This window comes from Oryx dammah, unplaced genomic scaffold, assembly GCF_014754425.2.
Source record: "Oryx dammah isolate SB20612 unplaced genomic scaffold, SCBI_Odam_1.1 HiC_scaffold_12, whole genome shotgun sequence".
In the NCBI taxonomy this organism is placed as follows: Eukaryota; Metazoa; Chordata; class Mammalia; order Artiodactyla; family Bovidae; genus Oryx; species Oryx dammah.
Window position 1 is genome coordinate 29,691,241 of NW_024070196.1, and position 25,427 is coordinate 29,716,667.

The window sequence follows — 25,427 nt, forward strand, 5'->3', positions numbered from 1 at the left end:
GAGGCCATCTAAGCAACCCTTTCCCTGGCCACCCTGTCTCTCATACTTCATACTCCATTTTCTTGCTTCCCTTTTTTTCTTTTAGCTTTTGTTTTACTTAAGCAAAACATAAGGTCTACCTCTCCCACTAGAACATAAGCTCCATGAGGGTAGCAATTTTTGGCTGTTTTGTTCACTCACTGCTGTATCTCTGGCATGCAGAACAGTGCTTGGTACAGAGCAGAAACGTAATAAATGTTTGTTGGATGAATGGACAAAAAGTCAACACAACTGCAAACAAACCTCTGCACCATTTTTATTAAAAACTATCAATACAGTGCAAAAACAGCTTCAGTTATATAGAAGTACAACTCTAAAAAATTAATTTCCACACAGTACAGTATATAAAGTTTTAGTAATATTTATTAATGTATTTTAAAATATTCAAAGTATAAACCCTCGTTGTAAAAGTGTTTAGTGCTGAATAATTTTTCTTAGCTTTCCAACATTTTGTACAGTAGAGGGTATGATTTAGATGACTCTATTGTTTTCAACCAATGGATATTTAATAATAAGTAGCGGTAGTAGTAGTAGCAGCTGCTAACACTTTTATAGCACATAATGTGTGCCAGGCACTATTTAGAGGGAGATCACACAGACAACAATAATTATTCACAATGTTATTTTCAAGAATGTTCAAAGTGTACAAACCTAGTAAATTGGTTTCATAGCTCTTCCCATTTGTATCAGAAATATAAAAAAGCAGGGACTGCAATTTACTAACTTGCCAGTGTGCATCATCATTGAGGTCCCTTGGCACAAAAAGAGAAATTCCCTTTTCTAACATGACAAAACAATGAGACAAAAAAGAGAAATGGAGAATGGGGGTTGAAATCTAAAATGTAATTTTGTGGGGAGATGGGACTGAAAAATATATGATGGTGGTAAGACAGCACTTGCTTTTTTTTTTTTTTAATGCTGGAATATAGTCTTTTGCATTACAGACTTTGGTGAAAAAGAATGTTTGCAGGACGCTAATAAAATCCAACCTAAGAATGTTTCTATACCTGCAAAAGCATTCTATGTCCCTCTTTATTTAATAAAGTTGCAGACAGGCACTTATTGTCCAGTGAGACACATCTACTCTCAGGTGTGAATCTGAACATATATGGAAAAATGAGCAGCTAAGTTTACAGTACTTACCACATTTATTTTGATATCTATTTAGAGATAAAAGCCAAGATAATGTTTGGTTTTCTTTCTTAAAAATACAGTGTCTCTGGAACATGCACATTACAGAGCAGATCTGCAATACTTCAAATGACTTGGCTTTATATAAGATCAGTAGTCTATCTTTTTATTTCAGTTATTAAATAGTGGTCTTATGATTCTTTGAGACCAGGAAAGCAGTTCAACAGATCAAAATTTCCCACTAAGTGAAACAAAAAGTTCCTAATGGTAAAGTGCCAAGTTCAGTCTGTTTGAAAATCTGAGGTGATCAATGGCTGCATTTATTAATAATTCTCCATATTAAAAATAGCTTCATGGTTTTGAGGGAACATTAACAAGAAATTTAAGACATTTACTAAATACTCTTAGCCATTTTCTACCAAAGTTTCTTGCTCTGTTTTGAATGCCAAACTTAAGGTCCACAAGTCACCAATAGGACAAGTATAGTGGTTTGCATCTTCAACACCTGGGTGAAAATCTCTTAAACTCATGAAGTGAAGTGAAGTCACTCAGTCATGTCTGACTCTTTGTGACCCCACAGACTGTAGCCTACCAGGCTTCTCAGTCCATGGGATTTTCCAGGCAAGAGTACTGGAGTGGGGTGCCATTTCTTTCTCCAGGGGATCTTCCCAACCCAGGGATTGAACCCGGGTCTCCCGCATTGGAGGCAGACGCTTTAACCTTTGAGCCACCAGGGAAGCCCAGACAGAGGGATAATAGTGTTTCTTCTAAGACCAAATATTTTAAATGGTGCATCCACTACGTTTTTCAGTTAATTCTGATTAAGCTGGAGGTCTCATGCTTGAGGTAGGGGAAAGGCAGAGACTGGCTTTCGATGTGCTGGTGTAATTTGCCTTCCAAAGGTAAATCCTGAAGAAGAGAGAACCCAGTGCTCTAAAGTCATGGGGGCATCTGAGAATCAGGAGAATCCACTGGGTAAATGTCAATTAAGAATTGTCATGTTCTTCCTTCCTTTCAATCTGCCAAATTCTGACAGCTGAAGAAAATTCTGATCTTAGTAACTTTCTTTCTCTACTCATGGTCAAATAAATTATTGTTCATTAAAGGTACCCCTTTGGGAAAACCTATACATCCAGATTTGTAAGGCAAAACTTTGTATTGATTGGAAGTCACCATAGAATTTCTTTAGTTAACTTTTTCAGTGTTTTCAACATGGTACAGTTTTTAAAAAAGATTTACATACAACTTTCCTAAAATTCATGAACTTGTATAAAATGTGTGTATACCTGAATATATTTCAAAAAAGAGAAAAACAATGAAAGTATATGAACAAATAGTTTAAAAATATATATCCTAGCCAAAATAGAACTGACCTGAATGAGTAAAGAAAATCAAATAAATAAAAAAGTAAGTTTAATTTTCATTCCTCTCTTCCCCCCCAGTGAGGTATCTACTAAAATACCTAACGGAAAAGTATCTGATCTAAGAAGGAATCAGTACTCAATATTACAAGTTTAGGTACCAAACAATAGGTTAGAGGGGAAAAATTGCACATTTTACTGAAGAGGATCTTTAGACACCTCAAAGCAATCATTTCATTTGTACAGGAAAAATCTGAGCTCAGAGAGGTACAAAAACTTGCTCATGCTCACAACACTAATTAGTAACAGAACTTGGTCATCTCTTCCCAATTTCATAATTATTTTGCCAGATATCAATATTATTCTTGAGAAACATACACAAAAAATTGGGTATTTTTCCAAGATAAACATTCTTATATTAATTTTACATAAAATATATCATATTATTTCAAATCAGTAAATAAATTAATGTTATATACCAAAATGGAAAATAAGTTAACAATCTCTTCTTCATATTTTGATCAAGTATTTTCTTCAAAAGTCTCAGAATAAGATTTAGTGCATCAAATCCAGCAGGTATCATCTCAGTCTTCATCAGCCTTATGTTCAGTATTGATTAGTGAAAAGAAGTTAAATCTTATCTCTTTGTGAATAGATTTCAGCAGTTCTAACCCTGCTTGATGGTCTGTGCACAGTGTTGCTATGCATCAAGAAAATACAGCTACAAGGTTAATCCAAAGAACAGTTTAAAAGCCATTTCAATGGCAATTTCTGTAACTGAGTCATGAAAACAGACATAAAGTTCTTGAAGTTTGGGATGAAGAAAGAGTCTCCTGTAGAGAAAAAGAATACACTAATTTCAAAATTCCAAGAAGGAAAAAACTCCAACTCTCCAATATATTTTGCTACATTTTTTGCTTTCTGAAAGAATAAGTCATAAATTCAACCACTAGTCTAATAAATCTACATAGGGGGAAATGCAGCTAGATTTGTAATTAAATAATCTATGCCTTAGGTCAATTATATTTATTTTTTCAGAGTGTAAAAAGCCTATTGTGTCAATTTCTGTAGTCATATTCCTTAGTTTTAAAATGTTAAATTTAGTTGTTGTTATAATATAGTCAATGACATACCATCATTCTAAGTACAGTAGTTATTAGACATCGAATTGGGATTAACATTGAAACTTAGATTTTCTTAAAGAGTTAAAATTTTAGTCTGTTTAAATCAATACTAATGTATACAAAACATTAAACCATTTCTGACTTCCTTCAATTTCTCTATTCTGCATAGATCAGCATCATCATAATTCAACACCTATTGACTTTTTGCAATTCCAGCTGTGAATGTAGTTACACCTGCATGTGTGCCTAACTGGTCTTCTTATCTCTATTCTCTCTCGTGTCCACACCATTCCATTTGGCTCCCAGCTTGATCTTCCAATAACACAGCGCTGATCACTATACACTGAGTTTTGATCATGTTGATGCTCCCAAGCGTGGCTGGTTATACATCAGAATCACAAGTGAGTTTACTAAACATACAGAGTCCCACTCCCATAGATTCTAGTTCAGTAGGTCTGGGATGAGGTGCAGGCATTTCTGATTTTAATAAGTGACTCAGTCAGTCGTGTCTGACTCTTTTCAACCCTGTGGATGGTAGCCCTTCAGGCTCCTCTGTCCATGGACTTCTCCAGGTTAGAATACTGGAGTGGTAGCCATTCCCTTTTCCAGGGGATCTTCCCAACCCAGGGATCAAACCCGGGTCTCCCCTATGGCACATTCTTTACCGTTTGAGTCATCAGGGAGGCCCTTGTTAACGTGACTCAGCTGATTCTAAATCCTGTGGGTCAGCACATGGGAATTACTGCTTTGGATAACATTTGTAAAGCGTTTGTCATACAGCTTAGTACTATGTGGTAGGTGTCGAGTAATGTTAGTCCCACCCAACTCTGTGCTCCTTCCTTCACCAACCCTCTACCCCAACTCAAAGAACTATCGGCAGTTCAATATTTCCTTCAAGATTCAATTCCCTGGTTAGGAACTGAAGGCTCTCTGCAGTGATCCTAACTTAGCTTTCCAGTTTTATCTTTCACTTCATCTTTGTATATGCCATTCCTCCACCATCCTAGCAAACTAGTCTACTCCCAACCAAGCCTTATGATTTCCCTTGTTTGGGTCTTTATATTCATCCCATCCTTTACTTAGAATGCGCTATCCAAATCCAGTTCATTTCCTAAAGCAGATCAAATGGAATCTCTTAGCCTTTCTTTGTAATCTCAGATTTCCTCCCCTTTTTCAGAACTTCCAGAGTGTGTGGTTGTATTACCTATTTTATTTTTTATAGGAGTACAGCTGTGTCACAATGTCACAATGTTGTGTCAATCTCTGCTATACAATGAAGTGACTCAGTTTTACACATATACAATCTTTTTTTATAATATTCTTTTCTGTATGGTTTATACCAGCAGATTGGATATAGTTCCTTGTGCTATACAGTAGGACCTTGTTGTTTATCCATTCTAAATGTAATAGTTTGCATCTACCAACCTCAGATTCCCAGTCCATTCTCTTCCCCCACCCCTCGCTCATAAGTATGATCTCTGAGTCTGTTTTCTGTTGTGTAGATAGGTTCATTTGTGCCATATTTTAGATTCCACGAGTGATATCATATAGTATTTTCTTTCCCTTTCTGACTTACCTCACTTAGTATGATCATCTATAGTTGCATCCATATTGCTACAAATGGCATTATTTTCTTTTTTGTGGTTGAGTAGTAGTCCGTTGTGCATACTGCATCTTCTTCATTCGTCAATGGATGTTTAGGTTGTTTCCACAGAGGTGCATGTATGTTTTTGAATTATAGTTGTATCTGAGTGTATACTCAGGAGTGGGATTGATGGATCATGGTTAATTCTATTTTTAGTTTTCTGAGAAACCTCCATACTGTTTTCCTTAGTGGTTGTACCAACTTACATTCCCACCAACAGTGTAGGTGTGTTCCCTTTTCTGCACACCCTCTCCAGAATTTGTTATTTGTTGACTTTTTAATGATGGCCATCCTGACTGGTATGAGGTGGTACCTCATCATAATTTTGATTTACATTTCTCTAATAATTAGTGATGCTGAGCATTTTTCATGTGCCTATTGGCCATCTGTATGTCTTCTTTGGAGAAATATCTATTCAAGTCTTCTACCCATTTTTCAGACAACCTGATCTGCCTCTTGAGAAACCTGTATGCAGGTCAGGAAGCAGAAGTTAGAACTGGACATGGAACAACAGACTGGTTCCAAATAGGAAAAGGAGTAGGTCAAGGCTGTATATTGTCACCCTGCTTATTTAACTTATATGCAGAGTACATAATAAGAAATGCTGGGCTGGAGGAAGCACAAGCTGGAATCAAGATTGCCGGGAGAAATATCAATAACCTCAGATATGCAGATGACACCACCCTTAGGGCAGAAAGCAAAGAAGAACTAAAGAGCCTCTTGATGAAAGTGAAAGAGGAGAGTGATAAAGTTGGCTTAAAGCTCAACATTCAGAAAACAAAGATCATGGCATCTCGTCTCATCACTGCATGGGAAATAGATGGGGAAACTGGAAACACTGTCAGACTTTATTTCTTTGGGCTCCAAAATCACTGTAGATGGTGATTGTAGCCATGAAATTAAAAGATGTTTACTCCTTGGAAGGAAAGTTATGACCAACCTAGACAACATATTAAAAAGCAGAGACATTACTTTGCCAACAAAGGTCCATCTAGTCAAGGCTATGGTTTTTCCAGTGGTCATGTATGAATGTGAAAGTTGGACTATACAGAAAGCTGAGTGCCAAAGAATTGATGCTTTTGAACTGTGGTGTTGGAGAAGGCTCTTGAGAGTCCCCTGGACTGCAAGGAGATCTAATCAGTCCATCCTAAAGCAGATCAGTCCTGGGTGTTTATTGGAAGGACTGATATTGAAACTGAAACTCCAATACTTTGGCCACCTGATGTGAAGAGCTGACTCATTTGAAAAGACCCTGATGCTGGGAAAGATTGAGGGCAGGAGGAGAAGGGGATGACAGAGGATGAGATGGTTGGATGGCATCACCGACTCAATGGACATGGGTTTGGGTAGACTCCAGCAGTTGGTGATAGACAGGGAGGCCTGGTGTGCTGCAGTTCATGGGGTCACAAAGAGTTGGACACGACTGAGTGACTGAACTGAACTCATTTTTCAGTTGGGTTTTTTGTTGTTGAGTTGTATGAGCTGTTTGTGTATTTTGAAGATTAAGCCTTTGTTGTTTACATAATTTGCAAATATTTTCTCCCATTTCATAGGTTATCTTTCTGTTTTTCTTTTTTTTATGTTTTTCTTTTCTGTACAAAAGCTTGTAAGTCTGATTACATCCCATTTGCTTCTTTCGTTTTTATTTCTATTGCCTTGGGAGACTGACCTTAAAAAAAAAACATTAAAATATAGCCAGCTATATCTATCTCTCTCTCTCCGTAGAATATCCATCCATAAGTACATAGATATTTAAGCATGTTTCATATTTCTTATGCTGGATTTAAGATCATCAAATGCAACGACTGTGTCTTTTTCTTTGTGTTTGCCAGTCCACCTAAGCATCACCACATCCATTTTGCCAAGCACAGCTCCATTTACTAATCCTTACATATTTATCAAGTGACTGTGGTGCCAGTGGTGGACAAGACAGATACAGTTTTTGATCTCATAGAACTGACACTCCAGTGACAGAGAGAAAGAGATGACAGTTTGTGTCTTTGACAGGAGATATGTTACTACTGGTCTGAGTATCGAGAAGCCAGATAGGCAAAGGTTAAGTAGAACATCCCACATGGAAGGAACAGCAGGAACAGAGTTCAGCTGGTGCCAGTGTGGCTGTGCACAGTGGCTGCAGGAAGAGAGTGACAGGAGGTAGAAACAGAGAGGTGGCCGGGGGACAGATAGGGCCAGGTCTTGTAGCTGGTTGGGGACAGGGGGAAGAGAGGGAAGGGAAGAAGGAAAGAAAGGAGGAAAGAGGGGGAGAAAAAAAGTTAGAGACAGAAGGAAATAGCAATGGGTATGAACTCATTACCTTTTAGTGTCTTACTAGTACAATGTTGTAAGATAAGTGAATTAGTTTTTTTTAATAAAAAAAAAGACTTGGGAAGAATTTTAAAAGGTGTTATTTAGTAAGCAGAATTTTAAAATACATTAAATATTAGAATTATGTTAATAAACTCATGTGGTGTGTTGTGTTCAGTTGCTCAGTCATGTCTGACTTTTTGCAACCCTATGAACTGTGGCCTGCCAGGTTCCTCTGTCCATGGGATTTCCCAGGCAAGAATACTGGAGTGTTTTGCCATTTCCTCCTCCAGGGGATCTTCCTGACCCAGGGATCGAACCCACATCTTCTGCATTACAAGCAGCAATAAATCCATGCTTATATATTAAAATGTTTATCTCCTTTACCCCCTTTTTAACATTTAAAAATATTTTCTTCCACTTACCCTACTACCCAGTAAGCCATAACTGGTGGTGTTTTCCTCTGATCAGTCCAGTTTTCAGGTGAGCATTCAAACAATACACCATGTTCTTTCACAGGGTTCAGAGAAGACACTGAATTTGTTGAACCTGAATGATCTTTGCCATTTAGTGCTTTCTTTTTCTGTAAATTAATAGGTATTATTAGTCTTGGCTGGTGTTAATAGTGCTGCTTTAAATGTTTTCATATATAGATTCGAACTGGCTGATCCTAATACTATAAGTGCCCACAATGACATTCTTCTTTCTCCTTACCTGCAGGAAAATTTCTACCCTTCCTCATACTTACTTTAAATGCCATCTCCTACAAGAGACTTCACGGATAAAGTTTCTCTTGACTCTCCAAGGAAACATTTGTTTCACAGCCTTACCTTATTAATATTTACACTATATTAGCAGTTTATAGGAGAAGGCAATGGCAACCCACTCCAATACTCTTGTCTGGAGAATCCCATGGACGGAGAAGCCTGGCAAGCTGCAGTCCATGGGGTTGCTAAGAGTCGGGCACGACTGAGTGACTTCACTTTCACTTTTCACTTTCATGCATTGGAGAAGGAAATGGCAACCCACTCCAATGTTGTTGCCTGGAGAATCCCAGGGACGGGGGAGCCTGGTGGGCTGCTGTCTATGGGGTCGCACAGAGTCGGACACGAATGAAGCGACTTAGCAGTAGCAGTAGCAGTTTATAAGTTTGTCTTCCCCAGTACATTAGAACCTTTTTCCCAGGGCAGAGACTATATGCTGTTCATCTCTGTATTCCTTGAAAGCAGCCGTATTTGGGTACACAGTAGATGCTTAATGAATAGGTTACTAATGAGTTACTAAATGAGTAGGTGATTTTATAAGGTATTTAAAACACATACACTTAAAGCAATATTTTTCCTTTGAAGCATACTCTCTAGATTTCCCACTGATTAAATCATTAGCAAACCAATGACCCACTTGGAATATATAAGACTTTCTTTAAGGCTCAGGCCAAAACAGTGGAGTGATCCTTATTCTTCTCCTTCTTTCAAAATGCTTATTGAAGACACAAATCCTTTTGGCTCATCCTCCATTATATCTGCAAGATCCAGAACCCACTGATACTTCTTGCTTTGAGAAGTTCCACAGTTCCTTGCCTCCCACCCTCTCTATCTACCCTGCAAGCTTGTTCAGAGTAGCCTGAGTTATCCTTTGAAAACTAAGGAACATGTCCTTGCTCTTCTCAGAACTACCGAAGAACATAAATCTCAAAAAGTCCTTAGCCTATCAGGCCTCGCATGACCCAGTCCTGCTGCTTTTGCCATCTCAGCTCCTACTGCTCTCCTCCCGCCTCAGGCTGCTCCTGCACGCTCTCAGCCACCCTACCTCCATGGCTGTATACTGGCTGTTCCTTCTGTCTGGAAGCTCAGCCTCCACATTTGCCACGTGGCTTTATCCCTCAATTCCTTCTGGTATTTATTCAAATATTACTTGACATGATCAGAGGGATCTTTCAAAATCGTAACCACCACCTCTCATCCTTACTCTGTTTTGTTGTAATTGCTGTTGAAACTTACCCTTCCTGATATATTAAACTGCTTGCTAACTCATTAGCTTCCCCTGTTAGAATACAGACTTCATGATGAAAGAGACTTTTTGTTCACTGCTGTATCCCCAGCATCTTGAGTAGTATCTGGTGAATGGTAGGTACCTCTATGTTTAAATAATAGGGGGAAGGCTAATTTATATTACTAAGTAAATTAATGAAATGAACCTTACAGAATCTATTAGTATGTTAAACAGGAAAGGAGGAGCATAAGAATGCAACGCACATAGAGATATACAGTCAAACATGACATTTTGCCAAATACCAATTTCTGGTAGCTCGAAGAAGAAATCCTATAAGACAAAGAGTTTCACTGCTGAATGAGTCCTAAGAGATGATATAATTGAGCTCACTCACATTATAACTGAGGAAATAGGAAAAGTTGAGGCCCAGTCTAGGAGTCCTTATTCCCGGCCCAATGTTCTTCCACCTTTACACCTAAGTTCTTCACAAGTTTAGCAACCTTGGTACATGTATTGCTATATACATTACATTCATTTTTCAGTCTTCTTTATTTTGTTTTTTGGCAGTATGATGTTTGACCAGTTACAAATAAACTTCTATATATTTATCTTTCTCAAGAAATTTAATACTTATCTTTCCCTGCTGTTAAAACTATGTAATTGAGATTTTAATTGTATACAACATTACTACTTTTCTGGAGGTACAATATTAAATAAAACTTCATTCTGGATTGAAAAGCAAGCAAGCAAGCAAGCAACCAACCAACCAAGTGGCTAAAACATATATAACATTATTGTATAAATTCTGTTCTTTATTCCTTTATATTCCAGATACCTTATCCTGCCTTTGAATACTTAAAAAAATTATCAGTTACAAAATGGTAGAGATAAATGTCCAAAAAACAGCTGAGTCACAGATATCAAATATGGGAGGCAAGTTTACATTACAAACTACTATATTCTATTTTGCTATAGAAAATCACAGGCCCACCATTTCCTGAAACAGTAATCTGGGACATCAAACTCAGAATTATGAAAGAAAGTTTTAAAGTTAAGTACAGTGAATATAATCCTTTGGCATTCAAATTAGATGGAATGACTATTTAAAAAATTAAATGAAAATAGTTATTGCTAAAGAGTTTCAGACAGAATATTTAAGAGATCTGGAAGTAAAACTGGCAGAGAGCTAGATTTATAGCAGTGCCCTACCTCTTCAGCCAATGTCTGCTGGAAAACTGCACGAATTGAGAGACAACACCGATGGAAATTCTTTATTAGTTGAGGGTGGATCGAGCCACTCAGCTGTGCCACCTCTTCATGGGTAGGAGTAATAAAGATCCCTTGCACTGTTTCTAAGGCAACATAATGGAAAAGTGTGTTCTCAGGACCAGATGTCAATCTTGGGGAAAAAAAAGGAATTAGAGAGATATTAGAGTAAACTTAAAAATGTTGCTTCGGTAGACGTCTAATAAGCTGCTAACTACAACAGAACATTAGGAGTATAATTACGGAAGAAAAACTAGGCCAAACATTGAAATTCCCTCTTCCGCATCTGAAATACAGGCTAGGGTTATTTATCAGTTCCCTTAATGGAGGCAAATACTACATGTTATTCAAGGATAAACACCAATTCATTTGCAAGTAACTTAATCATCCCCTTGCTAAACAACCCAAACTGGCTAAAGCCCTCTTTTTCCATGGCTGGTAATGAATAACTCAGCCTGAGTCTGGCCCAGATATCTACAAGCCATAAACAAGGTATCAGTCTAGAGCGCACCACATACAAAAACTCCTTCCAACAAACTAAGATTTTCAGTTAGTAGCTTAGTAGCAATAAAGTCTCTTACCATGACAGTCAAATGGACCATCCTGAAGAAAAATAAAATCAGTATTACCAACTACAAAGCGGAGGTGACATTCTAGAATCCATGGCGATTACTCGAAGTATTCCACTACTTCTCATCATTACAGTCTCTTTACTATGTTCTCTTACTATTTTCACTTCTCCATTCTTTTCCATCCTTTCTTCCCCTACTGGAGTTTGAGACTCCAGCAGAACCTATAAATACTGCTTATTTCTACCAGTGGTAAGAAGAGTAAAGAACAACAGTAGCAGTGAGCATGAAATAATGGTAATAGTTATCATATACCAAATGCCCTCTGTGTGCCAGGGTAGGTGCTTTAAAGTATCTTAGGTTAATTCTCATAATTACCCTGTAAGATATTAACTACTACTGTCCTCATTTTGGGAGCCTACTGGCTCAGATGGTAAAGCATCTGCCTACAGTGTGGGAGACCTGGGTTCGATCCTTGGGTTGGGAAGATGCCCTGGAGAAGGAAATGGCAACCAACTCCAGTACTCTTGCTTGGAAAACCCCACGGACGGAGGAGCCTGGTAGGCTACAGTCCACAGGGTCGCAAAGAGTCGGACATGACTGAGTGACTTCACTTCATTTTAACCAATATCAGTGTTCAGAGGACTTGGATTAACTTGTTTGAGGTCACATAGCTCAGTGTCAGAGCTTAGCTGATTCTGAGGCCTGCTCTACTACACCTTGCTTTTTCCTGATTGTCAGTCTGTAAACATATGGACCGAAACCCACCATCAGCACCTCCTGTTAAACTGTTAATTAGGCAGCATGATCAGAATAACTTTTTATCACTAACTAATGAAGATCTGATGCTATAAAGAGCAATAGTGCATAGGAACCTGGAATGTCAGGTCCATGAATCAAGGCAAATTGGAAGTGGTCAAACAAGAGATGGCAAGGGTGAACGTCAACATTCTAGGAATCAGCAAACTAAAATGGACTGGAATGGGTGAATTCAACTCAGATGACCATTATATCTACTACTGCAGGCAGAAATCCCTCAGAAGAAATGGAGTAGCCATCATGGTCAACAAGAGAGTCCGAAATGCAGTACTTGGACGCAATCTCAAAAACGACAGAATGATCTCTGTTCATCTCCAAGGCAAACCATTCAATATCACAGTTATCCAAGTCTATGCCCCAACCAGTAACGCTGAAGAAGCTGAAGTTGAATGGTTTTATGAAGAACTAAAAGACCTTTTAGAACTAACACCCAAAACCAATGTCCTTTTCATTATAGGGGACTGGAATGCAAAAGGAGGAAGTCAAGAAACACCTGGAGTAACAGGCAAATTTGGCCTTGGAATGCGGAATGAAGCAGGGCAAAGACTAATAGAGTTTTGCCAAGAAAATGCACTGGTCATAGCAAACACCCTCTTCCAACAACACAAGAGAAGACTCTACACATGGATATCACCAGATGGTCAACACCGAAATCTGATTGATTATATTCTTTGCAGCCAAAGATGGAGAAGCTCTATACAGTTGATAAAAACAAGACCAGGAGCTGACTGTGGCTTAGATCATGAACTCCTTATTACCAAATTCAGACTCAAATTGAAGAAAGTAGGGAAAACCGCTAGACCATTCAGGTATGACTTAAATCAAATCCCTTATGATTATACAGTGGAAGTGAGAAATAGATTTAAGGGCCTAGATCTGATAGATAGAGTGCCTGATGAACTATGGATGGAGGTTCATGACATTGTACAGGAGACAGGGATCAAGACCATCCCCATGGAAAAGAAATGCAAAAAAGCAAAATGGCTGTCTGGGGAGGCCTTACAAATAGCTGTGAAAAGAAGAGAGGCAAAAAGCAAAGGAGAAAGGAAAGATATAAGCATCTGAATGCAGAGTTCCAAAGAATAGCGAGAAGAGATAAGAAAGCCTTCTTCAGTGATCAATGCAAAGAAATCGAGGAAAACAACAGAATGGGAAAGACTAGAGATTTCTTCAAGAAAATTAGAGACACCAAGGGAACATTTCATGCAAAGATGGGCTCGATAAAGGACAGAAATGGTATGGACCTAACAGAAGCAGAAGATATTAAGAAGAGGTGGCAAGAATACATGGAAGAACTGTACAAAAAAGATCTTCACAACCCAGATAATCATGATGATGTGATCACTCATCTAGAGCCAGACATCTTGGAATGTGAAGTCAACTGGGCCTTAGAAAGCATCACTACGAACAAAGCTAGTGGAGGTGATGGAATTCCAGTTGAGCTGTTTCAACTCCTGAAAGATGATGCTGTGAAAGTGCTGCACTCAATATGACAGCAAATTTGGAAAACTCAGCAGTGGCCGCAGGACTGGAAAAGGTCAGTTTTCATTCCAATCCCTAAGAAAGGCAATGCCAAAGAATGCTCAAACTACCGCACAATTGCACTCATCTCACATGCTAGTAAAGTAATGCTCAAAATTCTCCAAGCCAGGCTTCAGCAATATGTGAACCGTGAACTTCCTGATGTTCAAGCTGGTTTTAGAAAAGTCAGAGGAACCAGAGATCAAATTGCCAACATCCGCTGGATCACTGAAAAAGCAAGAGAGTTCCAGAAAAACATCTATTTCTGCTTTATTGACTATGCCAAAGCCTTTGACTGTGTGGATCACAATAAACTGGAAAATTCTGAAAGAGATGGGAATACCAGACCACCTAACCTGCCTCTTGAGAAATCTGTATGCAGGTCAGGAAGCAACAGTTGGAACTGGACATGGAACAACAGACTGGTTCCAAACAGGAAAAGGAGTACGTCAAGGCTGTATATTGTCATCCTGCTTTTTTAACTTATATGCAGAGTACATCATGAGAAATGCTGGACTGCAGGAAGCACAGACTGGAATCAAGATTGCCGGGAGAAATATCAATAACCTCAGATACGCAGATGATACCACCCTTATGGCAGAAAGTGAAGAGGAACTAAAAAGCCTCTTGGTGAAAGTGAAAGAGGAGAGCCAAAAAGTTGGCTTAAAGCTCAACATTCAGAAAACGAAGATCATGGCATCCGGTCCCATCACTTCATGGGAAATAGATGGGGAAACGGTAGAAACAGTGTCAGACTTTTTTTGGGGGGGCTCCAAAATCACTGCAGATGGTGACTGCAGCCATGAAATTAAGACGCTTACTCCTTGGAAGAAAAGTTAGGACCAACCTAGATAGTATATTCAAAAGCAGAGACATTACTTTGCCGACTAAGGTCCGTCTAGTCGAGGCTATGGTTTTTCCTGTGGTCATGTATGGATGTGAGAGTTGGACTGTGAAGAAGGCTGAGCGCCGAAGAATTGAAGCTTTTGAACTGTGGTGTTGGAGAAGACTCTTGAGAGTCCCTTGGACTGCAAGGAGATCCAACCAGTCCATTCTGAAGGAGATCAGCCCTGGGATTTCTTTGGAAGGAATGATGCTAAAGCTGAAACTCCAGTACTTTGGCCACCTCATGCGAAGAGTTGACTCACTGGAGAAGACTTTGATGCTGGGAGGGATTGGGGGCAGGAGGAGAAGGGGGATGCTGGGAGGGATTGGGGGCAGGAGGAGAAGGGGACGACAGAGGATGAGATGGCTGGATGGCATCACTGACTCGATGGACGTAAGTCTGAGTGAACTCCGGGAGATGGTGTTGGACAGGGAGGCCTGGCGTGCTGCGATTCATGGGGTCGCAAAGAGTCAAACATGACTGAGTGACTGAACTGAACTGAATGGTCTTGGTTTTCTTTAGAGAGGCCAAAGATAGGCAGGGAAGGAGATCGTCTATAAATTTTTCTCATACTTTTCCATAGAGTGGTGGGTTCATTAACAATGGGTAGCTGGTATTTTTTCAAATAAGTAAAAAATAATCAAAATACAAAAACTAATTATTCAAAAAGAAAATAATTGAAAACATACCATTTAATTCTGAGGTTTTCAAATTCAAGAAAAGGTACAGAACAGGAATGATTCTTTAAAAAGTTATTAGTAATGTTCGTATTTAGGAAGGTTTAGAATTAAAATTTATATTAACTTCTTTAGTTTTCTCTCAGAACTACCCCACAACACAATGAGCAGCTATGGTTCTTGAAAACCATAAATTAACTCAGTGTATATTAACTCACGCAGTGTTTAAACTGCAACTTTAAAAATCATCAAACAAGCAATTATCCAATGGAAGGACAAGTATTTATTTTTAAAACATGCAGATTAGATTGGATTTGTTCTTCAGAAAGGTCACTCCTACAGCAGAGGATAGATTCAGGATAGGATAGGAATGGGGAACTGGTTGCAGTATAACCAGGTGAGAGAACAGGAGCTTGAACTAGGGTACAATTAGGCGGCGCTGGGTGGATTCAAGAATTACTAGAATGCAGAATGGGTAAGACTTGTTTACTGAATGGAATATTTTCTGCATATTTAGTATATTTTTTTATTTTGCAAAAACAAATTAGGAAAGTATATTACACACCAGTCTGCATCACATTTTTAAAATTAACTATATAGTTTGAACATCTTTCCATCTCAGTAAAGGGAATAAATATGCCTCTGTAGCATCCTTTTAAATAGGAGAGCCTATGATTTACATCACATATTAATTTATGCTTAAAAACACAATTATAAATTTATATTGTTATAATATAACCTTTTGTTAAGCGATAAACTTGGAAAAAGTATTTCTTTTTATTAGATATAAAGCCTAAATAACACATATATACATACATTAAAAAAATAATATATGGAGGTATTAAAAATTCAGAGGAGTAGTTTTTGTTAAATGGAAGATTAGGGTTTGGGGAAGTTATTACAGGCTTCCACCAGAGGTTTGAAATAGATTTCTTTGTTTAAAAAATATTTTTGTTTTATAAAATAACTAATTTTCTTTAACTACTAAAATATTAAACATCACATTAAATTCCAAATTTTAACACATTAGATTTTCAATGCATTATTTTATGAAGACAGATTACCTTGTTTTTGCCCTGACTTTATGAGAAAAGTTTTTCCTGACAACTCTGTGAAACACATATATGAACTTAATATAAAACATTTCAATGATTAAGAAGGTGGTAGCTCTAAAACATCGTTTTAAAATTTTATTTTTAATTGGAGGGTAATTGCTTTACAATGTTGTGCTGGTTTCTGCCATACAACAATGTGAATCAGCTATAAGTATACATGTGTCCTCTCACTTCTTCCCAGCTCCTCGCCTTATCCTACCCCTCTAGGTTGTCACAGAGTGCTGGGTTGAGCTCCCTGTGTTACACAGCAACTTCCCACTAGCTACGTATTTTACATATGGTAATGTATATGTTTCCATGGTACTCTCTCAGTTCATCCCACCCTCTTCTTCCCCTGCTGTGTCCACAAATCTGTTCTCTATGTCTGTATCTATATTCCTTCCCTACAAATAGGTTCATAGTACTGTTTTTTTAAGATGCCATATATATGTGTTAAAATACAGTATTTTAAAAAATTTATTTGTTGCACTGGGTCTTAGTTGCGGCATGCAGGATCTTTAGCTGTGACATGTGGGATCTAGTTCCCTGACCAGGGACCGAATCCAGGCCCCCCTGCATTGGGAGCACAGACTCTTCATCACGGGACCACCAGGGAAATCCCCAATATTTGTTTTTCTCTTTCTGTCTTACTTCACTCTGTATAACAGGCTCTAGGTTCATCCACCTCACCAGAACTGACTCAACTGTGTTCCTTTTTATGTCTGAGTAATATTGAACAGCTTTTTTTTTCTTTTAATGTGAACTTGATTTGTACATGTCTACTTGCGCTAATGAAAGTGTGCAATAGGAGTTTATTAACAAACTGATTCCATGCATGCTATCATAATACCATACAAAGCTCAGGAAGGAAGCCCTGCAAGTCACCACATAATAGCTGCACAACAAGAAGTGAATTTCTAACAGTTAATATTTTAATAATTATAGACAGATTAAGTTCTAAACATGCTTCTCCCACTCAGCTCCTTTTACATCAGAATTCCCTATTTACTTTTACCTATTTCCTAAAGAGGGTGTCATAGGTCAGTTCCCTGGCTCCAGACTCTGATAGGGAGATACGCAGGGAGGAAGCTTATTAGGGAGGACTTTTGGGGACAACAGCTGTGGGGGTGAGCATGAAGGAAGCAGGACTGAGCAGAGGGAAAAGCTGCACTCCAGTTGAGACCGAGGACTCAGCAGATACTGCCAGGACCTTTGAAACTTGCATGGCTTTTCAGAGTTGTGTTGAATTTAAGTAGGGGCCAAGCCTGCACTCACTTATCGATTAGTCATTAGATGTGGCCACTCCTAGGGAGAGGTTGTAAGCTTGGCAGAGTTAATAAACTTCCAAGTTGGACAAGGGCAGGGTAGGGGGACTTCACTATGAGCCATTAGCAACCAACACTCTCAAGCACTGGGAATGAGTACTCAGAGCTAAGGAGTATCTATAAAAATCACAGCATCCATGAAAGTCTAAAAACAATAAACTAATTTAACAATTAGACACACAAAAGGGAGGCTACCTGTGGAAGACACATAAATGGAAACTTTTACATTTTGGAATACTACTTTGTATGTTTTTTATTTATGTTTCTTATATGCATAATGAAAAATATTAGGGAAATAGCATAGCTATCTTCTTTCATATATAAGGCATATCATATTTGCCGAATAAAGTTTATATATTATGGAACTGCACTTTTTCACTGTAAAATTTCCTCAAAGACAGTAAAGTGAAAAAGAATGAAACAAGGAAGTTTCTTACTTTACAGTGTTATATATATCCACTTCTTTTTCTGAAAGGTCCTTTTTCAGGTTCCCCAAATGAAACGGATTTGGAAGAGTAGACTTCTTTTTCGTGACCTGAAAAGTATTATTAAGTAGGTCTGTTTATATCTAAGAATGGAAATCAAACAGAAGATACAATGTAAAACTAGAAGTCTTTCAAGGAGAACTACTTATTATTTTTCAATGTTTCTGTTAGGGGAACGGCTGATCAAAACCACCCACCCTGGCCAGGCAACAATAGTTAACTACTTGCATGAGTTATCTGACAAGAGGGGTCCTAGTAAGGAATGCGGAAGTGACAGGCTACCACCAACTGGAAGAATTTGGGAAATGTCAAAAGGAGAGAGGAGACACCAGTCCATATGTCCTACCAACATCCCAGAATCCCTGCTGGAATCCATCTTGGCTGAGTGACGCGTACACCACCAGGAAGGAGCCTGAGTCAGAATGAGTGACCAGAGACGACCCAGAAACCAACCCCATCATCATAAAACCTGAGACTGTAAAACATGTGGCTGAGAAGTGCTCCCTGGTTCCCTTACCCTGCTGCCTGCTGTTCTCTGTCAGGGAGCCCCTTTCCAGTAGACTCTTTTATTTCATCAGCACGTGTCTCTTCACATAATTCATTTCCAAGTGTTAGACAAGAGCCCCCTCTTGGACCCTGGAAGGGGTCCCCCTTCCTGCCAACATTTCCTTTAAACATTTTCAATGCTAACTTGTACCTCTTGGCTTATCCTATGCTAGCAGTAACAGCAGTAACACATCATGAGCAAGGACCTGACACTTCTCTAATGTTTTATTACTTGGTATTTCTTTCTCTCTTGGCCCTAAATCATTGGTTTGCCAACAGTGACAAAAACCACCACTAGTACAAATGAAGAAGGGTTTGTCATTAAAAATTCCCTTGCAATTACAAATAATGACTGGACAGACAGTTTAGCTCCTAGAATGTACACAGAGGAATGAACACATACCTTAAGCAAGGCCCCAGTTTCTTCTGAACCATCAGAACCCTGAGATTCCGTAGTGTGGGGGTTCAGGCCAACACCTTCACCTTCAAGACCACCGTCAGGCCCTCCACTTCGGGATGGACTGGGCTTACGTGTCTTTAAGGAGTAGTCACCGAAAAGAGTTCTTCTGCATGTTGGAGAGGTTGCGACCCTGGAAGCACCGTGCAGCCTACTGAGGATAGGTGAGGTGGTTAAATTATCTAATTTTTCATGTGACCCAGCGAGGAACCAGTCAGCACAAGACAAGCAGGGGGTTGGAGAAGAAGCTAGCCGTTCATTTATGCGGGAATCTACCCCTTCCAGCTGGTGAAGAGTTGTTTTGACCTGATCCACATATATACAATCTGGTCCAGGATTTCCAATGGCTCTGGATGCACAGCCTCCAGCTTCTAATAGTACACATAACATGTAATGTCTCTATAAGAAAAAAAAATTAATACAGGTTTAGCTACATGAAAATATTTGTAACAGGCATGCATAAATTTATGAATACTAAACAGTGCTGAAGAACTGATGCTTTCAAATTGTGGTGCTGGAGAAGAGAGCCCTTTCGACAGCAAGGAGATAGTAAACCAGTCTGATCCTAAAGGAAATTAACCCTGATCATTCATTGGAAGGACTGATGCTGAAGCTCCTATACTTCAGCCACCTGATGCAAACAGCCAACTCATTCGAAAAGACCCTGGTGCTAGGAAAGTTTGAGGACAGGAGGAGAAGGGCACGACAGACAATGAGATGGTTAGATAGCATTACTAACTCAATGGACATGAGTTTGAGCAAACTCCAGGAGATAGTGAAGAACAGGGAAGCCTGGCATGCTGCAGCTGTAGGGTGGCAAAGAGTCGGACATGACTTAGCGACTGAACACCAAACAGATATGGACATGTGGCATAATTATGTGATGGTTATTAAAAACTCCTCCCGCCTCTTCTTAGTTATCCTCAAGGCTACTTGATGACCCTTGAAAACAAATCTCACATTGCCTTATCCTGATACACCATCAGCTGCCACTTTCGGCACATGGACTCCTCTAAGGTAGCCTTCAAAGAGCCTTCATCAGTGGTAGTCCTTTCATTTGCAATCACATATTTAATGTTTCTGATTCTATATTCTTTTCATGTCTATTTCCCAAAACAAACTAGAAGATAAAATCTCTGGTTTTATAGAAATGGGAACAAAAAAATCTTAAGAACCTGCTAAAATCTTTTCTTGAGGTTTATTACTATTTCTTTATGAGTATTAAATGGATACAAAATAAAAGAAATAAAGGAGAGTAACTTTTTAAAATATTAGTATTTGACATGCTTATAATTTTGAATTATCATTTTTGTATGTTTATTTAGACAATCAGTAAATGGCAAAAACAAACAAACCCAAGAAAGAAATGAAGGTAAACTTACCAAGCCAACAATTAGCAAAAAATATCTCCCTTCAGGTTCCTGAAAGACTTCAGTGTTTGAGTCTGCAGAAGGTTGGAGGTGATGTCGAGGAAACACTTCCCTCCATATTACCAACTGACCAATTCTCTGTTTTGCTGCTAAAGGCAGTAGGCAATAGTGGCGACAGTATACAGCAATATCAATAAGATCATCCTTAGGCAAATGACTGCATATCAAATACCCCTTGAATGGAACCACAGAAAATAAAAGTCAGCTAGTGACATAAAGCAATAATCCTATAATATATTTTTAAGAGTTTTACGGGTATTTCTTCAGTTGGTTTAAAATATTCCAGTTTTAAGTAGAATAAAGAAATAACAAAAATGTTTTCAACTGTTCAAGTATGTATAACAACTTAGGTCTGTAATAGATAGACTTCAGCATAAAGCAGGATCACCTCTAAGTAGCGTTAGCCTGAGAATTTGGCAAAATTACAAAGAACTGAATTCTGAAGATGAAAAGCAGAGAAGTATGAGTTGAGGTGGTGAGACTTTTCACACTTAGGTATTGTCTGATTCTCTTTAGATATGTTTAATTCTGTGCTTAAAAATATACAAAATTAAAATACTTAAATTCATTTGATGAATTGAAACTTTTAATTAAATTGAAACTTAACTTGCTTTACATGGAAGTTAACTACCTAATTTTAGAAAATTTATCAATAAGATACAGTTACTTTTGAAGATAAGGGAAAATTATACACAACTACAAAAGGAAATCAACAAAGTATTGCTCTTTTCTCATATACACTTGATTCTTTGAGTACTATTTCTTTCTTACAGATTTGTAAATGCTTTAAAATGTAATGAAACTGAAATATTTAATGTATGTTTAAATATTAGGTATAAGTCTTATTTTAAGATCCAAATTTTATTGTACTTACATTCAGAGAAAAAGAGAAAAATGCATTTTTCATGTTTGTTAGAGTTTGGGAAAATTTAGGTTTGTTTATATAACAGTACAACATTTAAAAGTCAAGCTTATTTGGATTCTGTGAGAGAGGGAGAGGGTGGGATGATTTGGGAGAATGGCACTGAAACATGTATACTATCATGTAAGAAACGAATTGCCAGTCCAGGTTCGATACAGGATGCTTGGGGCTGGTGCACTGGGATGACCCAAAGAGATGATATGGGGAGGGTGGTGGGAGGAGGGTTTAGGATTGGGAACTCATGTACACCCTTGGCGGATTTATGTCAATGTATGACAAAACCAATACAGTATTGTAAAGTAAAATAAAAAATAAAATAAAGAGCAAAAAATAAATAAAAAAATAAAAGTCAAGCTTAACTTACCTTGTAAAATAGAGAAGACCCCAAAATTGTATATAGCCGTCTCATGTCATAGTAATCCTCAGACTGGGGGGAAAACCACAGTGGATTTATATACGTATATATATTTTTTATGATTTAAAAAATATCCTAGTTAAGCTACAACAGTTAAAATGGAAATTACAGCCCTTAGTAACTGAAGTTTCTCCTTTTTGGTATTTATTTATTATAGAAGCACAGTTGATTTACAATGTTTCAGATGTACAGTAAGGTGGTTCAGTTACATACATATACACACACACATTCTTTTTCAGATTCTTTTCCTTTATAGGTTATTACAAGATAATGAATATAGTTTGCTGAACATAGGTCCTTATATTGAGGCATAAGGTGCCTATGTATTTATTTTTGACTGAAAACAATCTTATTTTTGATTCTTATAAAATACAGTTGAATAGAGACACCTAAGAGTAGAACATAATGTTTGTTACCCTAAGGGGGATTGAAAGGGATCATCTAAAATATTTGATATTACCATATACTATTTTTGAAAGTATAAACTGGTACAACCTATTTGGGGTTTAATAGTATGTAAAAAAATTTAAATACACATACCCTTTGAGTAATTCTTCTTTTATAAATCTACAGAAATACTTGAACAAGACAGTCAAGACTTTTGTATAAAGTTTAGAATTTCTAATAAAAAACAGCACCCCCAATGATATGTGTATGTATGTGTGTATATATATATGCATGCCTGTGTGCTAAGTCGCTCAGTGCATCTACTCTGTGCGATCCATAGACTGTAGCCCTCCAGGTTCCTCTGGAAGAATACATTCCAAACTGTTGGAGCAGTTAGTTACAACTGGGGATGGAACTGGTGGAGAGGGATGAGGAAGGAGGACATGTGTTTTTATTAATCATGCTTGCATTTTTTTAACCCAATATGCATGCATTACTTTTATAATTAAAAAAACAACACAACAAAACCTAAGGAAAACTGGAAATAATCTAAATATCCCTCAAGTGGGGAATGGATAAACACTGTGATAACTTCATACAGTGGACTACTGTCTGCAGTAAAAAGGACTGAACTACTGATATAGACAATGAAATGAATGAATCTCAAATAAATTATGTTACGTGAAAGAAGTCAAACTCATCCTTGTTCATTTGTTTTGTCTGCTTGTATGTGATATTTCCTGTGATGCTTTACTGTACTCACATTTAAGAATGAGGTGTTAATAAATTTATCAGAAGCTTTTTGAGGGTATGGAAGCTCTTTACTGTAGGTAAACTTTTAGAAAGAATTTTAATTTAAAAAATTTTACATGGTGAAATATACATAAAATTTACTGTCTTAATAACTGTTAAATGTACAGCTCAATAGCATTATGCACAATTCACACTGTTCGCAAGTTTGCAACCAAATCAGAACTTTTTCCTCTTGCAAAACTGAAACTTACTATCTATCAAACAACTCTCCAACCCCCTTCCTTCCCCCAGCCCCTGAAATCTACTCTTCTACTTTCTGTTTTTTATGAATCTGACTACTTCAGGCATCTCCTACATTCTTGCCTGGGAAATCCCAGAGGAGCGGGATGGGGTACAATCCATGGAGTCACAAAGAGTTGGCCACAGTTTTCATTCCAATTCCAAAGAAAAGCAATGCCAAAGAATGCTCAAACTACCGCACAATTGCACTCATCTCACATGCTAGTAAAGTAATGCTCAAAATTCTCCAAGCCAGGCTTTAGCAATACATGAACTGTGAACTCCCTGATGTTCAAGCTGGTTTTAGAAAAGGCAGAGGAACCAGAGATCAAACTGCCAACATCTGCTGGATCATGGAAAAAGCAAGAGAGTTCCAGAAAAACATCTATTTCTGCTTTATTGACTATGCCAAAGCCTTTGACTGTGTGGATCACAACAAACTGTGGAAAGTTCTGAAAGAGATGGGAATACCAGACCACCTAACCTGCCTCTTGAGAAATCTGTATGCAGGTCAGGAAGCAACAGTTGGAACTGGACATGGAACAACAGACTGGTTCCAAACAGGAAAAGGAGTACGTCGAGGCTGTATATTGTCACCCTGCTTATTTAACTTATATGCAGAGTACATCATGAGAAACGCTGGACTGGAGGAAGCACAGACTGAAATCAAGATTGACGGGAGAATATCAATAACCTCAGATATGCGGATGACACCACTCTTATGGCAGAAAGTGAAAAGCAGCTAAAAAGCCTCTTGATGAAAGTGAAAGAGGAGAGCGAAAAAGTTGGCTTAAAGCTCAACATTCAGAAAACAAAGATCATGGCATCTGGTCCCATCACTTCATGGGAAATGGATGGGGAAACGGTAGAAACAGTGTCAGACTTTATTTTTTGGGGCTCCAAAATCACTGCAGATGGTGACTGCAGCCATGAAATTAAAAGACACTTACTCCTTGGAAGAAAAGTTATGGTCAACCTAGATAGTATATTCAAAAGCAGAGACACTACTTTGCTGACTAAGGTCCATCTAGTCAAGGCTATGGTTTTTCCTGTGGTCATGTATGGATATGAGAGTTGGACTGTGAAGAAGGCTGAGTGCTGAAGAATTGATGCGTTTGAACTGTGGTGTTGGAGAAGACTCTTGAGAGTCCCTTGGACTGCAAGGAGATCCAACCAGTCCATTCTGAAGGAGATCAATCCTGGGATTTCTTTGGAAGGAATGATGCTAAAGCTGAAGCTCCAGTACTTTGGCCACCTCATGCGAAGAGTTGACTCATTGGAAAAGACTCTGATGCTGGGAGGGATTGGGGGCAGGAGGAGAAGGGGACGACTGAGGATTAGATGGCTGGATGGCATCACGGACTCGATGGACGTGAGTCTGAGTGAACTCCAGGAGATGGTGATGGACAGGGAGGCCTGGTGTGCTGCAATTCATGGGGTCGCAGAGTCGGACACGACTGAGCGACTGAACTGAACTGAACTGAGTGAGTAAACAACAACAACGAGTGAAATCATGCACTATTTTATCTTGTGATGGGCTTGGTTTGCCTTTGTGATGTGCTAGTGCTGTGGTGTCCTCTGGGTTCAGCCCTGTTGAGGCATATGTCAAAATTTACTTCCTTTGGGGGGCTAAGTCATGTTTCACAGTAGGATTGTCCATAATTTCTGTCTGCTCATTCATCTGTTGGTGAAGGCAGGTTGCTTTCTCTTTTTGGCTGTTGTGAATGATGCTACTGTGAACGTGGGTTTGCAAGTGTCTCTTAATTCTTTTGAGTATATCAACTGCTGGGTCATGTGGTACTTCTATTTTTTATATTTTTGTGGAGACCACCATGCTGTGTTTTATAACATTTGCACTGCTTTGCATTCCCACCAAGAGTACATAGGGCTTCCAATTCTTCTACATCCTTGCCAACAATTGGTATTTTTGGTGCTTTGTTTGGTTCTGTTGTTGTCGTCTTGGACCCTGCTTTTTCCACAGAAAATGATTTTGAATATTT

General features: G+C 38.4%; 1 protein-coding gene across 1 annotated transcript in view; it reads right to left on the minus strand.

The window, feature by feature from the left end:
* Nucleotides 1-384: 384 nt before the first annotated feature.
* Nucleotides 385-25,427, minus strand: part of INTU (inturned planar cell polarity protein) — an 86,441-nt gene continuing 61,398 nt past the window's right edge. The window contains exons 10-16 of the mRNA XM_040250514.1: nucleotides 21,958-22,020; nucleotides 20,624-20,845; nucleotides 19,188-19,640; nucleotides 18,191-18,288; nucleotides 10,806-10,995; nucleotides 8,030-8,187; nucleotides 385-3,364 (exon numbers count right to left, since the gene is read on the minus strand). Of these exons, the coding sequence (XP_040106448.1) occupies nucleotides 3,253-3,364; nucleotides 8,030-8,187; nucleotides 10,806-10,995; nucleotides 18,191-18,288; nucleotides 19,188-19,640; nucleotides 20,624-20,845; nucleotides 21,958-22,020 (1,296 nt within the window). The 3' untranslated portion in view covers nucleotides 385-3,252. The remainder of the gene's footprint in view (nucleotides 3,365-8,029; nucleotides 8,188-10,805; nucleotides 10,996-18,190; nucleotides 18,289-19,187; nucleotides 19,641-20,623; nucleotides 20,846-21,957; nucleotides 22,021-25,427) is intronic.